The sequence below is a fragment of the Mauremys reevesii genome, linkage group 7 (genome assembly GCF_016161935.1).
Source record: "Mauremys reevesii isolate NIE-2019 linkage group 7, ASM1616193v1, whole genome shotgun sequence".
In the NCBI taxonomy this organism is placed as follows: Eukaryota; Metazoa; Chordata; order Testudines; family Geoemydidae; genus Mauremys; species Mauremys reevesii.
In genome coordinates, this window is record NC_052629.1 from 30,895,970 (window position 1) to 30,910,827 (window position 14,858).

The 14,858-nt window shown below is 41.8% G+C and overlaps 1 protein-coding gene across 11 annotated transcripts in view; it reads left to right on the forward strand.

Annotated features, from left to right (window-relative positions):
- EXOC6 (exocyst complex component 6) overlaps positions 1–14,858 on the forward strand; it is a 185,165-nt gene that overhangs the window by 151,295 nt on the left and 19,012 nt on the right. The window contains exon 22 of one of the 11 annotated variants that reach the window (XM_039547877.1): positions 1,929–2,471. The exons of the other annotated variants lie outside the window; for them this stretch is intronic. Within the exon in view, the coding sequence (XP_039403811.1) occupies positions 1,929–2,003 (75 nt within the window). The 3' untranslated portion in view covers positions 2,004–2,471. Of the gene's footprint in view, positions 1–1,928; positions 2,472–14,858 lie in introns of those variants that run through there. 11 annotated transcript variants of the gene reach the window in all.

The following is a 14,858-nucleotide window of genomic DNA, read 5'->3' on the forward strand; positions in this document are numbered from 1 at the left end:
CTTGCATTAGCAGCGTGTGTCTAGAATTTTTTTTATGCTGTATAATACTTCACAGAGTGTCTTTTTCACATACTGGGAATCTGCTAAATTTCAGATATGTTATAAACTGCAAAAATTTAGGCAATTAGCTTGTTACTGAGCATCTAGCTGTAGAATAGTTACATAGAGTGTTTTGTTTATTTTTTCTTTTATATTTCTTGTGTGTCTCATGAGAAACTCACAGGGATGCAAGTATTCATAAAGAGTGACAGTTACCTTTTAATAAGGATTTAACACTGTTTTCCCTCTCTTCCTTTTTTGTCATCCATTTCTCTCTTAATAGGGTAGATGACAGTTCTTTTCAAGAAAACTTAGAAAGGCAACATAGCCTTTTTCAGAAACTTCTTATGAAAGGTCATGCTTCTGTTTTTTAGTTTGAATTTGATACTTCATGAATTGTGGGATATGAAAGATAAGGAAGTAGGTCCACTGGTCAGGTTTTACCTGCCCACCCGGACTGTGCCCTGAGGTCAAACTCCTGATATTTGCTGTTCAGTACAGAGGACTTGATGACAGGTAGGGGCTGATACAAGGGGAAAGCTTGAACCATATCAAAGCTAAAAGGCAGGAGAATTGGGACTCAGAGAGAGACTGTAGCTAAAAGATGGATCAGCAGGATTGCCCTCTTTATAAAAAGTAGCTGACCTGTGATGGAAAAGACTTTATCATCCTGCCAATCACATGCTTGCTAATGGAAGCCAGTTATTTCAACAACAGCTTATTCCCTCTGTGTCGTATCAGGACAATGTATAAGATTAACAAGGACAGGGCAATGTAGTGTTGGAACACTCTGCCACAAGAAATACATCTAATTTATAAGGAACCAGCTTTGGAAGAACCAGGAGGGTAACTAAGCTGTCATGGTTACTATGGGGTGCAAGGAGCAGACTGGGCAGGTAGCTGTTTCTAAAGAGCACACTGAAAGTGCTTTCCTCTTAGCAGCTCCTGATCCGCTATCTCTCCCTTCCAGTAATAGCTCTGAACAGTCAGGTCCCAGTCCTCACATTGCAAGCCCAGTTCCCCCACATCCTCTCCACAGCTCTAGGAGAAAAGCTATCAAGAACAGCTGCACCTAGCAGCAGCAGCTTTCTGCAATCAGGTCCCATTCCTATTCCTGATTGAGGTGCTTTCATTGTCTTACCGTGACCTCATACACCCCCACCAAAAAAATAACAACTTTGCTCCTTAAGGACCATGTTTTTTCCACTAGCACACTTACAGAAACTCAACTTTGCTCAGATTCTCGTACCATTTCTATCACAATGGTATCTGAGCAATTTCCAGCAGTGCATTAAGTGACTAGCGTGTGTTGAACATGGTTCTGTCATTTTCCCTTTCTGCCTTCCTCTCTCAAGGGAAAAAGGGTTGTGTGTGGATTTTCTTCTTCTTTTTTTTTTTTTTATTTATTTATGCTGTGCCTTGTGTGTTTATTAGTGAAGGTATGGCAAAAAAGCAGGCCCTGAACTTGGAACGGTAAGTGATGAGGTTTGTAGTGGTCCTTAGGGGTTACCTACACTTGGATTTTTTATTTTTTTATTTAATACCATTGCAAAATATTTGTATAGTCATTCTTTTAAGAAAAGAAGACAGAGGACCTGATGTAAAAAAAAAGTGGGTAGTGGGAATGGAGCAGGAAGGAAATGCTGACTATGGGTTGCATACTCTTCTTGATAAAAGAAATTATTAAAATATCTACATTGATTGTTGTTATTTATATAGCTACTAATGTGTGCTTAGCATTTTACAAAACCAAAAAGAGACAGTCTCTACCCAAAGGAGCTTATGTACTAAGACTGGACATCACGCTACAATGATAACAGCTATGGGAAGGACAGGGGTAAGTGAAAGTAAGTGTTATGTGAAGATCACGGAATTGTTTATCTTTGTAGGCAACTTGTTGGCTAAAGACAAGGAATCAACCCTACATTGAGTGGGGGCGCAAATCAAACAAGGAGATCAGTTAAAGTCAGCATGAGCCAATGGGATGATCAACATGGAGGCTGAAGTCCCAAAGGTGGCGGACTGGAAGGAGAGGAGAAAAAAGGAAAACAACATTGCTGAATGAGGATTTAGGAGACTTATATAGAACAGCAGCACTGATGCCAAACGCAGATGAGCTGGATGATATGTAATTTGAAGAAAGAAAGGGAGTGACAGAAATGAAGGGAAACAGGTGGAAAGGGCAAGAATAGGAAATAATTATTAAACCTTTCTCCTTTGCCTGTTAGGTGGGACTTTTCAGGCTCAACCTGCATCATGTCTGGTTATTCAGAGAAACCTATCACTCCTGTGAAGCCTTACCGCAGGCTGTTACGTAAAACGGATTTGTGTTTGTCTGGCTTTCAGGTCAAGGACCATTGCTCTGCCAGGGAAAGGGGCTCAGAGTCTCTGCCCTTCCCTCTCTCCATAGGGTGATTTCACTGAAGTATAAGGAGCACTTCAGGCAGTCCCAGCCCAGAACAGAGGCACGTGAGGGCTCCATTCCCCACACACCTTGTGATTATAGGGAGGCAGGTGAAAAATCTCTTCCCGTGTTCTAAAAGACTCTGGCTTGACTACATGGGACATTACTTTGCAGTAAGCCCAGGTATGAATCTACAGCTCACTAGCTTAGCTAGCCACACAGTAATGTCCTGTGTGGACGCTGCTACCAGACACTAAAAGTTCCATAGTATGTTTTTACATCCTGATCTTTGAAACAGTAGTACATCAAGCTGCACTCTGGGACACTGTGCTGTAGCAGTGTACACACAGGATGTTACTGCATGGCAAGCTGGGACACTGTAGACTCTCATCCTGGTTTGCCATGCAGTAACGTCCCGTATAGACAAGCCCTGAGTGGTACTAGGTTTCTCCCAAAGTACTGAGATGGGTGCTAGCCATCCTGAGGGAGAAGGCAGGCATCCTTTCAGGTTCCTAGATCCATCTAGCGGGCTAGTCCCACAATCAAGGTATTTGTACCAGTGCCCCTTCTTAGCTGAAAACAGCCTCCTGAATCAAGGATGCCATCTTGGTCCCAGACGTGGACAGTCTGGCTATGGTTAATAGCTTGGACATCAGAAGAGAAGTTTAACTCAGCAGGGTTTTTTCATTAATCTCACTGATACTTTTTGGTATCCAGACAGAATTCAACCAGGAGATTTTGTTCTTTAGTCTGATCAAATTATATATTTGGTGTGAAACAGAAAGCTCTCTGGGACAGGGACTGTCTCTTTATTTGTATGGTGCCCAACACAAAGGAGTCCTGGCCTCTAGATGCTTCATAACACAAATAATTACCACAAAGTTCTGGTAATTTCACCTAAACTAGAGTTTTTCTTGGATGGTTTACTGGAGTCTGACAACCAAGCACCATAGGAAATTGGGTACCAGCCCTAGTGGTGTTCTTTATGCAGGTGCATCAGGCTCCCCTCTGCATTATCATTAGGTGTCAAGATTAATCAGAGTGACAGATTAGACATACCTGACCTGGTCCAGTTGCCATTACCTTCACAATGCCAGGTGCTGAATTAGTTCTTCCATGCAAGAACCACACTAGTGTTATGGTGAGAAAGAGGTTTTTCTTCTAGCTCCAGAAACCTTACTGTTCTAGGTAAATTCTTTCCACAGTTACAGGGAAATAGTTTTCCTCCCATCATTTTGTTTCAATCCTTGGCACCCCTTTGGAAGGCTGTGACATAAATGGGCATTCCCAGCTCTCTAAAGATATATGTCAAGCATATGAAGTGTGTGTGTCATCTCATTCTAGCCAAAATGCAAAAGCCTTAGAGCCTCGAAGTTGCAGCAGGCAAGATGTTAAAATCCTGCATGAGATGGCTCGCTAGGCATCTGTGAAACTATTTACAAAGAAGTAGTGAAGGCTGCCTCTACCAGGTCTATAAAGGCATTGTGGTAGAAAGTATGTGAGCCTCGTCTGAGGAAAATTTGTAAAATAAGTTTCCATTCCTCTGCAGAGGCTTCCATTGGTAGGAAAGTTCTGTTGGGTTGGTTTTCAAATAATTCTTTAAACTACAAAGCTCTTGCTTTATATGGGGGTGAATTTCCATTTCTGCCTATTATTGTACTTTAATAATAATTAAAACTCTGCTCATCCTTCCCCTCTCCTCTTCTGTGAATCACTGCTCACGATTTGCCATTAATTGAGGAGTGAAGCTCTGCAGCAAAATGAGAAATTTATTATCTGATCATTATCTTTCTATTAGCAGCTTCTCTTCTCATCCAGCCCATCCTGGTAGTCTGGTAAATGACCAGAATACAATACTGGAGGCTCCAGGTATATGCCCCACCCTGGAAGTGTGCTTCCAAAGTTTAGAAACCCTCCAGCAAGATGGGGAACTGGAAGGAGAGGAGAAAAAAGGAAACTGCAGGATTGCTACTTGGTCTTCTGTCCATATCTTCCCAAACATTCCAGCACCTTTTCTGCTTCTGGAGATGACACTGCTTTTGGTGATACAGTCCTTAAAACTGTCCTGGATTTACCTCCTCAGCACCCACCTCTTCATTGAGTTACTGCTTCAGAGTCTCCTACAGTGGAGCACCCTTCACTTCAGGCCACTGAAAATTTTCTCTAAAGGGATTGATGGTGGCTCTCGCACCTCCCTACATGGACTCCAGCAATATTGAACTATCTATGAATTTCACAAGTAGAAAGTATTGATGAATGAGGGGAGAAGCTGCTAACAGAAAATTATCCGGTAAGAAATTTCTCCTTCATCTTCAAGTATATGTTCCGATAGGTGCTCCACCATAGCATGTGCACTCACCCGTGCATTCTCAATTGAAGACTGCAAAGTAGTGTCTGCAGGCCTGTGCCTGTAGAGAGCAGTGGCCTGGACTCTGACCGAGGGCATATAAGGGAGGTATAAGCCTGCCTCCCCTCAGTTCCTTTTCAACGACAAGCTTGAGATGCAGAGTTCTACTGTCTACTGTATTCAGCTTCACAAACTGCTCCAAGATTGAGATAATTCCAGTACCATCAATATACTTTCATTAAGCCTCTGGAGCTCTTCAGGAGAAAGGCCAGACCACAGAAACAGAGGTCTCCACCCAATCAATCCCTCCCTCTCAGTGGTTTGAGCATTGGCCTGCTAAAGCCAGGGTTGTGAGTTCAATCCTTGATGGGACTATTTAGGGATCGGGGGCAAAAATCTGTCTGGGGATTGGTCCTGCTTTGAGCAGGGGGTTGGACTAGATGACCTCCTGAGGTCCCTTCAAACCCTGATATTCTGTGATTCTATGACACCTTGGTCAAGGGCATCAAGCAGTCCTCTCCACCAGATCACATATTGTGTCACTACCCCCCCTCCCATTTGGAAACCAACTATCACACTACCTACCTGTCTGGGGAGTACCTTATTTCAGATAAGTGGATACTGGAGGTCTTCAAAATGGGCTACTCTATCCACTTTTATTCTGTTTCTCCTTCCCATGCACCCTTCCTTCCCCATTCCTCTTTAGGGACCCTTCTCATGAGGAACGCCTAAAACAAGAAGTTAATTCTGTCCTCATTCTGGGAGCAATAGAACTAGTCCCACCAGAGTTCATTGGAAGAGGATTCTATTCCAAATATTAATTTGTTCCCAAGACAGACAGAGGCTGGAGACCAATCCTCGACCTCAGGAATTTGAATGGCTATGTTCTAGCACAATACTTCAGAATTGTGACATTAGTTACCATAATTCCGTCCTTAGATCCAGGAGACTGGTTCATTGCCCTCAACCTACAGGATGCCCAATTTCATGTAGCCATCCCCCACTCCCACAAATGTTTCCTAAGATTCATGATAAGGGAAGATCACTATCAAGTTCTCCACTTCAGACTCTCCACATCCCCGGGGCACTCATAAGATACTCTCACTGTTCCCATGTATGGACAACTGGCTTCTCAGTGGCTGGTCTCCCCAAGAGGTCCAGTTGGCAACATCCAGAGCATTAGCACTATTCCGATCTCTGGGCCTCTGCATCAACTACAAAAAAATGCATACTAACTCCAGTGCAGAGAATAGACTTTATAGGAGCTACTCTAGACTCCACAACAGCAAGAGTCTGCCTACCCAAGGAGAGATTCTCCACTCTATCCAACCTAATGTCAGCATTACAGTGCAGCCCATAAACCTCAGTGAGGACACGTCTACAGGTCTTGGGACACATGTCAGCCTCCACGTTTATGACTCCCCACACAAAGATGCACTTCAGATGCCTCCAGACATGAATAAGAATAGTGTATACCCCAAACAGACACAGCCTCTCCAAACACATCAGTGCTTAAAAATGTGTTGGACTGACTTACGTGGTGGAAGGACCCATGGAAGGTCTGTATTGGAACCCCATGTTTGCATCCAGCACCTTTGAAGACCCTCAAATAGATGCACCTCTGTTAGGATGGGGAGCTCACCTAAAGGGGGAGACAGCACAGGAAAAATGATTGGCACAGGAATCAGCACTCCATAGCATTATCCTGGAGCTGAGAACAGTACAATATGCTTACCAACACTTCCTTCACACCACACAAGTTCACTCAGGCTAGGTCTGAAGTCGGCATATCTTAGGTTGATTTACCTGGCCAGGAGGACGGCGACGAGTCGACTGCTGCCACTCCCCCGTCAACTCCGCTTCTGCCTCTCGCCGCGGTGGAGTTCCATAGTTGACGGCAGAGCGATCGGGGATCGATTTTATCGCATCTACACTAGATAGGATAAATCGATCCCCGACAGATCGATCACTACCTGCCGATCTGGTGGGTAGTGTAGACGTACCCACAGTCAGAGTAATACTGGATAACAAGACAGCAGTGTATCACATCAACCACCAGGGTGGAGCAAGATCCCAGTCCTTACGTGAAGAGTTGCTTAGGCTGTGGAACTGGTGCATCTCCCATCAGATAGAAATATCAGCAATATATCTACCAGGCCTCCAGAATACAGTTGCAGACTCCCTGACACTTCTGGCAAGATCGTGAATGGGAGCTCAAAGACTCTGTCTTGCACAGCATCTGCCAGACCTGGGTATACTGGAGTATACCTCTTTGCCACTTCAAACAAAGTGAAATGCTCCACTCCAAGGGAGGTTACAATCAAAACTCTCTGGGGGATGCCCTGATAACATCAGGGCCCTGTATCCTTCTTTTTGCTTACCCACCTATACTGTTAATCCTCTAGACCTTTCTCAAGCTGCACTGAGAATGAGAGCTAGCTTCATAGCACCTGCTAGGCTGAGGCAGGTATAGTACTCAAACCTCATCCACCTCTCGGAGGTAACACACTCAGATTTCCTATCGCAAATGACCTATTGAGGCAGGACTCAGAGTCCCTCATCCATCGCAACACCCTGCTCTCTGAATCTCAGAGACTGGTTTCTCAGTCTCTCTTAAGCATGGAATTGACCTTTTGGGTAGAGTTTAGTCAGTTTATCAGTAAAAGCCCAATACTTGCAAGACTTACCTCCAAAAGTGGAAGCACTTCTAATCCTAGTGCTTCCTCCCATCTTCTCAAGCCTTGGGAGTTCCACTTTCCAAGATCATGGAGTAGCTATTGAAATTAAAAACAGAGACAGTCTCAGTGAGCTCTATCGGAGTACATCTTGCTGCCATTACAGCCTTCCACTCACCCATCCACGGCTTCTCAGTCTTTGCCCACTGTACAGCAACCAGATTTCTTAAAGGCCTATACAACTTGTTTACTCCTGTTCAACAACAAGCCTCTGCAGTGCGACATCAACCTGGCTTTAAACACCGTCCTTTTAAACTGGTGGTGACCTGCTCCCTCCTCCACCTCTCCCTCAAAATTTCATTCCTAATTGCCATCACCTCAGCAAAGCAAAAGAAGGAGCTATGATTGTTCATGGCAGACCCACCATACACCACCTTCTACAAAGATAAAGTCATACTATGTCCCCATCCTCATTTCCTCCTACAGGTCTCCTCAGAACATAATATTAAGCAGGAAATTCACCTACTAATATTCTACCCAAAACCTCATGCCTCCAGAGAAGAATCAAGCCTGCATTCACTGGATGTCAGAAGGGTTCCTGCCGTCTATTTGGACAGGTCTAAATCATTCTGGGCCTCTCCCAGGCTATTTGTATCAGTTGCAAATAAGATGAAGAGCCAGCCGATTTCCACACTAAGACTGTTCAATTGTGTTTTGAGTTGCATCTTGACCTGTTATGAAAATGCTGGGTTGCGGCCTCCTCAGATTAACAATACGTTCCGCTAGAGATCAGTCCACATCTGTAGCTGTACTGAAGGATGTTCCCATAACAGAAATCTGTAGGATTGCTACTTGGTCTTCTGTCCATATCTTCCCAAACATTCCAACATCTTTCCTGCTTCTGGAGATGACACTGCTTTTGGTGATACAGTCCGTAAAACTGTCCTGGATTTACCTCCTCAGCACCCACCTCTTCATTGAGTTACTGCTTCAGAGTCTCCTACAGTGGAGCACCCATAGGGATATATTCATGAAGAAGTACAGGTTACTTCCCTTACAATAACTTGAGTTCTTTGAGATGTTTTGTCCCTGTGATGCTCTACCTCCCCTGCTCATTCCTATCTGCTGTGAAGTTTGGCTTCGTGGTCGAGAAGGGAATGAGTGATGGTGGCTCTTGCACCCTCCCTACATGCCTTCATTCAGAGCATGAGGCGCTGCTGTGCACAGGCACAGGCCTGCAGGCACTACTTTGCAGTCTCTGATTAAGAGTGCACAGACGCACGCACATCCAATGGTGCAAGGACAAAACATCTTGAAGAACTCAAGTTACTGTAAAGTAAATAACTTCCCCATTCTTTTCTTTAAAGTTATAATATCTCTAACTTTGATTTAATCCATAGTATCTTTGAATTTTTAATTTGATGAATAGTAGAATAAATCCAGCAACTTGTATGAATTCACATCCCGTATTATTTTCAATTCATTCAGATTCCATCCTTCTCTAAATTATCTGTCAATCACAGGTGGTATTTAGAACATACCACAAGAATAGGAATCAACAATTGTTTTTCTTCACTGCAGTAATTTTTCTTGTGGAGACTGTTAATTTGGCAGTCACCAGACGTTTCTCATAGGACCGAATGCAAAGCCCACTGAAACGAAAAAAGTCTTTCACAACAGAAAGTCACAACACAAAGTATTGTAATGATTTTGTGTTTGAAAGCAAAAGAATCCATTTGAGGAGATGGCGGAAGCTTTTAGCAGGCATGCAGTATCATTACATGTGGGATTACAGGTTTCCAAAACATAGAGAACACAATATGGCAAGGCTATAAACATTCTGATGCCCAGCAACCTAAAAAAAGTGATGTGTAATTAATGCCTTCTAGACAAACTACTGCCCTTCACTTAGACTTTTACCTCTTTGGGACAAAGACTGTGTCTTCATATATGCTTGTACAGTGTCTAACATAGTAGGACCTTGATTGTGGCCTCTTGGTGCTACCATAAAACAAACAAACAAATAATAATCTTGGGTTCCTTGACTGACTACCATCAATGACCTAAAATGAAAACTGACTTCCTTCCACAGTTTCCTTGTACTGGTCCTTTTCATTGGGTCACTTGTGCTTTTACACTAGGTTCCAGTCCAGAGAGTACAGGAACTCTTTGTGAAGATGAGGATGTGTAGACCCTGAAATAAAATCCCTGAACTCTTGGAACTGGCCTAGTCCAGGGCATGGGCAAAGAAAGAGGTCAGCACCATCTTGAAGACCCCACAGTCAAAGAGGGACTCAAAGAAAGAGACAGGGAAATCAGAAAAGAGGTGAGGGGGAGGGAGACGGTGGGGAACCAGAAAAGGGAATACGGGGAGAAAAACAATGGAAATAAAGAGAATAGATGTTATGAAGCTGAATGTGGTAGATGGTAGAAGAGACAGAGAACATCTTAAATATAAGGGAGGAAAGAGAAAAAGACTCACTTAGAAAACTGTCCCTAGACCTTTATTACTGTTATCTTTATCCTTTTTCTTTTCTCTGTACTTATCACTTTTTAAATGGTATGTACTGAGATACAGTAAGAATATTCTTAAAAAGAAAAGAGGAAGATGAAAAGAGACTGGAGTCTGTGAAATAATTGTTGCCCAGGAGATTGGGGAGAGTTTTCAGGCCAGCTGTGGTCCATTGAGAAGGGGGAAAGTCTTCGGGCTGTCTTCACTCTTTGGATATGTAAAACACCTGCAGCTGGTCCATGTCAATTGACTCAAGCTTGCAGGACTCAGGCTGCTGGGCTATAAGATAGCAATGTAGACTTCTGGCTGAGGCTGGAACCCTCTGGGATACCGGAAAGTCTGGTTGGCTCCAACTCAAGCCCAAATGTCTACACTGCAACTTTATAGCCCCACAGCCTGAGACCAGCAAGCCCAAGTCAGCTGATAATAGCCAGCCATGGATGTTTTATTGCAATGTAGATATACCCATAGTTTCAGTTTAAGTATTATGTGCTCAATACTGCACTTGGGAAGAAGTGCACATGTCTAGACCTTTATTGTATGCACTTCCCTCAAAATGCAGCATGGTTCATTCTACAGTTTGTTGGCACATCCAAAGAAACAAGAATGAGAAGTTAATTTTCAACTTTCAATCCTAGATCCAAGGTTCCAATCAGTCAGTGCACCTGAGATTTGTAGGTGTGGGTCAGGTCAGCACTTTGCCCTTGACGGAGGAGCATGCAACAGACATACAACACAATTTAAGTTTTAAAATGGACTTATTTGCTTTACAAAAAATATTGAACCACCTTATTTTTGTTAGTCATATCAGAGATCCAAGCTGTGGTTAGATAAATCACCCCAAAATAAATGTTCCTAGCCTTAGTGATGCCAGAAAAGTTGTCATTTTTATTAGAAATAGAAAGGTACTTTTTTATGAACCCTGCCAAGCTGGAGTTTAAAGAGAGGACTCCTTAATTCCTCATTAGCAGCCCTCTGATGCATTGTTGCTGTTTTGTTTTATGCACCAACAGGATAGAAGTATAGACATGGACCCCACAAATGCAGTTCAGACCCATACCTATATAATACACTAGGGAATGGTTTACACTCACAGTGACGCCTAATTCTTACACACGTTGAACTTGAGGGAAGTGTAGAACTCTTCACAACAAGGGAGAATCTTGCTGAATATTTAGTCCACAGATACATATTTATGTAATTTGAAAGAAAAATATGTCAGTAGTAGATTGAAAAGGCACAACCATAGTGTATGTATATATATATAAAAAAAGCTGAAAACTCAAAGGACAATGTAAAACATTCCTAACAAGCTTAATTAAGTAAAACCAGTAATAGACTTAAACTACTTTGAGTTCAAATTACTTTAATAAGGGTGTTAATTACTAGGGGATTAACATTGCTTACATGTGATAATAGACATGGTCGGTCAATAACGGATGACAATATACATTTAAGAAGCACAAGAATCTAGCACAGATTGCTTGCTCAGAATGGATAATATTTCAAAGTAGCAGGAAAACAGAGGAAGGAGAGGCAAAAGTCCCATTTTTAATACCTTATTGCTCAGGTCATGAGAACCAGGCTAATTCTTGCGAAGTTACATATTACATGTCCTTTCTCATCACCCAGTGTAACTAAACAAATAAGAATTGAGACAAAATATTGTTTTATCAAGATATGTCTTCTTAAGTGATGGGAAGAAGACTTTTCCAAAGAAAAGAGCTAAGATTTTGCTGTAGGCCCCAAAGCTTGCTGAAATGTTTGTTAGTACAGTTTAATATATGGACTATAGAGGTAAACTTGAAATGGTAGGTGGGGAGGGGATTGAGAAATCACTGAAGATAGTCCACCAGCAGCTACATTATCATACCTGAACAAGTGGTTTTGGCTTCACTTACGGTTTGGCTGTAATCAATTCCTAAACCAGTGATTTTGGCTATACTTGCATTCCTGGTCCAGTGGTTTGCAGGTCTAGTATAGTTTTGCCTAAGGGATGCAAATTCATCAGCCAGAAAGTAAGTGGTGCAGGCATACCCTGGATTACTGTAATGTGCTTCTCATGAGGCAGCCCGTGAAGAAACTTCAGCTAGAACAGAATGTTAATGAGTTTATCACACTGTGCTTCACAGATTTCACTGACTTCTGCTTAGTTTCTGGGTGCAATTCAAGGTGTCGATTTCTGACCTATAAAGTCCTTTAAGTTTTTGGTTATGGTGTGTGTTCCCTCATGGTCTTAACTCAGATGTTGAGCTCAGCTGGACACTTCATCTAATGGTTGACATGGTTTTATTGGCTTTAGTTTACCTACAAAGGGTCTCAGTGGAAAGCCTACAATTTGGAACTTGCTCTTGGATTGACAGAGCCCATGTTTGTTGACCTTTAGGACATATTTCAAGGCTTAAACATTTACCCCAGTTTTCTCCAAAGGTTCGGTTGAGCTGGTAGGATTTCAATTGTCTAATTGGTGGAGTCTTTAGTTAGTATTATTGACATTTGGTCAATTATTGCATGTTTTTAAATTTGTATGGATGTGCTTAGAGGCACTACTGTGCCATAGGTGTGCTGTATAAATTGAAAAATAAATACCAAGTGGTGTAGACAGTATTGCTCTGGAGCAGAGCTTCAGGGAATAGATTAAAGACATAGTTAGAGTGAAGAGGCAAAATCTGGTCTCAGTGATGTATTGTACTAATTTTCAGAGTAGCGGCCGTGTTAGTCTGTATCCACAAAAAGAACAGGAGTACTTGTGGCACCTTAGAGACTAACAAATTTATTTGAGCACAAGCTTTCGTGGGTCTATGCATCCGATGAAGTGGGCGTTAGCCCATGAAAGCTTATGCTCAAATAAATTTGTTAGTCTCTAAGGTGCCACAAGTACTCCTGTTCTTTGTACTAATTTTGGTGCCAGATGTTGGAGGCTTTGATGGTCATCTAACATAGGAATCCACAACACCGGACCATATTACGTACCTCAGTGTGAGTCTTTACATTATTTCTTGTACTTAGATTTACAGTTTTCTGAGTGCTCAAGTGAAACAAAGACACTTACTTTAAAGAGCCAAACAAAATAAGTAAAAAAGACTCACCACCAAAACAAACTACTTCCCTTCACCTACTGCAGAGTCCCAATTAACCTCTGCAGAAACAGATAAACTCTGCCAGCATATCCAGAAGGTCAGTGAACTCTGTGGGGGTGGGAGGGCAAGACATTCCAGAGTGAAGAGCCCCCTCAAAGAAAATGCCTTGAAGATTCTGCGTAGACACCTCATCAGCATCCAGTACTAGGACAATATCATCATGAACCACCATAGCCAGCACAATCTCAGTATTCTTCCTAGACACGGCTCCATTTTATAGCTTGGTCTGGTTTATGTGACTTATAGTTTGGTCTGAATCTGAAAAATCTTATTGCATAATAATTGGAAAACTCCCCACAGAAAGAGGTACTCAACTCTGTCACCAGATATGAACTATCCATATTAACCAGACTGTTCACCTCCTGGAACAGTTCTGCTGATTGGGACTTCACAAATGGAAGTGAAGAAATCCTTGTTTGCCTCCTGCACAGTCATCATTTAAGATTTTTAAAGCTTCTTATGTCACAGTTGGTCACATCAGAACTGGACTTCCACAAACAATGCTTAAACGATCTTCCCTTTTATGTCATTTTACATAGCCACATTCTCAGATCATAGCTATGTCTTTAAAACACCAAACTTTCAATCCCTAGAAATAACCTGACTAGAGTTTCAAACTTTACACTATCATTATTGCACTCTTGGCAGAACACTTCAGTGTTTAGTTCTGTAGTATAGTAGATTCACTTTGTAGACTTGATGTGCATGTCTACAAAGACAGATTGGATTAGCTAGTTCAAAATGGTATTTTTCCAGACAGTTTGACTTTTTGTTGGTTAAGAGTCTGTGTATCCAGGTTAAGAGTCTGTGTATCCAGGTTCAGAATAAACTAAGGTTGTAGATACCTAGAGAGACCTACATTGATAATGCTGAAGTTATGGGAAAATATAAGCCCAGAGACGATAGTTCTTTGTTTGAGGGGAGAGCCACATAGAACCCATTCACTGGATATGGTAGCAGTTCCCAGTGGCTAGTAGTAGGATATCCAAATGGCATGATTACAGTGTCTCCCCCGCTTTGAAAATAATGGATTATACAGTGAACATCACTTGTATTTAGAAACAGCATATTCCAGTTGCACCAAAGTTTAGACAGCGTTTAGAGGAAAGCAAAGTGGATCTGATTAAAATGATGGATTCCTAGATAGCAGCAGCTGTAAACGCACATTATCTAAAAGGTTGAGGCACATAATACAGTTTTAGTACAGATACAACAAATGTTATTGCAATAAACTTCTGTGCCACTTTTCAAACTTCATTTTTCAAAACAAGCAAAGTATTTACGATTAAGCCAGTTTTAAACCTGATGTAGTTAAAAAAGCTACTTATAGAAAAATATAGCTTCTTATAGAAGAATATAACTATATAAACCCAAGGTGGGTAAAAATTCACTGTCCAGATCAGATATTACATGCTATATTTCACCCCAAATAGAGCTTATAAACCCCTGTAAAAAAAAGACAACATAAAAGTTACAGCTTTAAATTCAGCTAAAATATTGTAAATGTTTCCTCATAATTATAGCATGTAAGTTAGATTTTGAAAACATTGTGCAGAACAGAGATATAAGTTCTGTTTTGGGGGGCTGTGCACATAATTCCCTACATCTTTAACAGCACACGCCTTTGCGTCATAAGCTCAAAAATTGATGAATGACCCTGAAACATGCATAATACACAATTTTTCATCCACCCAAATTTTATCATTGACATAGTTTTAGGCTTTGTTTGAAGGGACTTGTA